Below are 2,164 nucleotides of genomic sequence, written 5' to 3' on the forward strand. Positions count from 1 at the left end.
GTACACACGACTGAACATGTCCGCTAAAACTGGTCCTCAGACCAGTTTCAGCGGACATGTTCGGTCGTCTGTACGTCCGACCGGACAATTTTCCGGCGGATCGGACAGGTTTCCAGCGGACAAATGTTTCTTAGCATGCTAAGAAACATGTCCGCTGGAAGCCTGTCCGTCGGACATGTTCGGTCGTCTGTACAGACTCACCGTACATGTCCGCTCGGCCGAAAGCCCTTGCATGCGTCGAAGTGATTCGACGCATGCGTGGAAGCATTGACCTTCCAGGGTCGCGCACGTTGCCGCGTCATGGTCGCGGCGACGGCGCGGCCACGTCACTGCGTATCGTGTCCGCGCGGATTTCTGTCTGATGGTGTGTACAACCATCAGACAGAAATCTCCGGCGGACCGTTTTCAGCGGACAGTCTGTCCGTGTGTATGAGGCCTTAATGCATAGGATGCATTAAGGTAAAAAAACATTTACTTTTACAACCCCTTTAAGTTAGTTTTAAGCTTTTCTTTAGAGCTTTTATAACCTCAGCATTCCTAAGACTATATATCAAAGGGTTTAACATAGGTATAATTATACTGTAGAAGACTGAAGCCACCCGGTCTTGCTGGAGGGCATAGCTTGTAGATGGTCGAAAATACATAAAGAGGCCGGTCCCATAGAAGATACTGACAACTGTCATATGAGAAGCACAAGTGTTAAAAGCCTTGTATCTTCCCTGGGCTGACCGGATCTTCATAATGGCCAGGACAATGTTGGTGTATGAGACAAGGATGAGTAGGAGGCAGCTCAGGGAGATTGCAGCACCACAAACAAGTAGTACAGCTAGGTTTATGGATAAATCAGAACAAGAGAGCTTGTAGAGCGGTGGAATGTCACAAAAGAAATGGTCAATAATGTTGGATCTGCAGAAGTTTAGATGGAACACAGAGGTTGTTTGCACAAGAGAGTTCACAAATCCTCCAGAATAGACCGCAACCATCATCCGGAGACACAACATGCTGCTCATGAGAACTCTGTACAACAATGGGTTACAGATGGCCACATAGCGATCGTAGGCCATGACTCCTAGAAGAAGACATTCACTGGATCCAAAACAAACAAAAACGTACATCTGTATGGCGCAGCCAAGAAAAGAGATGGTCTTGGTTTCACTTAAAAAGTCCCTCAACATTTTAGGAGTGACCGCTGAAGAATACGTGAGGTCCACAAAGGAAAGGTGGCTCAGAAACCAGTACATTGGCTTGTGAAGATGTTTGTTGGTTATGCTTATAGCAATAATGCCAAGGTTACCCACCATTGTTATCATGTAAATGTGCAAAAACAGGATAAACAGTGAAATATTAAGTTTAGGGTTGTCGGTGAGCCCTGCAAAAATAAATTCCACCACAGAACTCTTGTTCATCGTCAACAAATTAAAATGATCGCTATCTGTTAAATTATAATAAGAACATTGTAAATAACTATGAATGTAGTTCATAAAAACACACATTGCCAGGCAGCAATAACCACTTGCCATATATAGGGCCTGTCTTAGGTTTTCTGGCGTGAGCATGCCCCTGCCCACTTGCACCAGAAAACAACACAGGGCTCTGAACAGAGGGAACGATCGCTTTGTTTCTTTTCTCTGCAAAGCAGGGAAAATAAACAAATCGATTTGTAGTAAAAATCAGCACACATTACACATTGTTAGCCACACAATTAACCCCTTAATTGCCCTAAGTTGTTAACCCCTTCCCAGCCAGTGTCATTAGTACAGTGACAGTGCATATTACAGGTATTAACACTGATCACTGTATTAGTGCCACTGGACATGTCAGTGGCAGTAAAGCCTCGTACACACAAGCTGTTTTCCCGGCAGGAAAACTGCCAGGAGAACATTTGGCCGGGAATACCGGCCGTGTGTATGCTCCCTAGCAGTTTTCCTATCAGGAAAACAGCCGGGAATCCCGACGGGAAAATAGAGAACCCTGCTCTCTATTTTCCCATCGGGATTCCTGCCAGAGTGTTTCCAGCTGAGAAAACCGTCTGTATGCTTAATTGAGTGTAGAAAAAACGTGCATGCTCGATAACACTTCAACGCATGTGCGGTAGCATACAAAGTTAGTGTGGGGTGTAGCAAGATTACGGCAATGGAATCGAATGTGACGAGACGCCCGCTCG

General features: G+C 45.5%; 1 protein-coding gene across 2 annotated transcripts; it reads right to left on the bottom strand.

The window, feature by feature from the left end:
* Nucleotides 1-487: 487 nt before the first annotated feature.
* On the bottom strand, nucleotides 488-1,816 carry LOC120946909 (olfactory receptor 1020-like). 2 transcript variants are annotated; one of them, XM_040361733.1, is made up of 2 exons: nucleotides 1,796-1,816; nucleotides 488-1,397 (listed from the first exon to the last, which is right to left on the bottom strand). In XM_040361733.1, the coding sequence occupies exons 1-2, from the start codon at nucleotides 1,814-1,816 to the stop codon at nucleotides 489-491; spliced, it is 930 nt and encodes a 309-aa protein (XP_040217667.1). In that variant the 3' UTR covers nucleotide 488. The 2 variants fall into 2 exon arrangements, with proteins under 2 accessions (XP_040217667.1, XP_040217668.1); XM_040361734.1 differs by lacking the exon at nucleotides 1,796-1,816 and having other exon boundaries at nucleotides 488-1,409.
* Nucleotides 1,817-2,164: the final 348 nt, after the last annotated feature.

Source organism: Rana temporaria, chromosome 8 (assembly GCF_905171775.1).
Source record: "Rana temporaria chromosome 8, aRanTem1.1, whole genome shotgun sequence".
In the NCBI taxonomy this organism is placed as follows: domain Eukaryota; kingdom Metazoa; phylum Chordata; class Amphibia; order Anura; family Ranidae; genus Rana; species Rana temporaria.

Coding starts and splice junctions, on each gene's coding strand:
- LOC120946909 (XM_040361733.1), bottom strand. CDS start 1,816: ATGTCCAGTGGCACTAATACA. Junction 1,398..1,795: donor TGTCCAGTGGCACTAATACA/GTGATCAGTGTT, acceptor ACGATGAACAAG/AGTTCTGTGGTGGAATTTAT.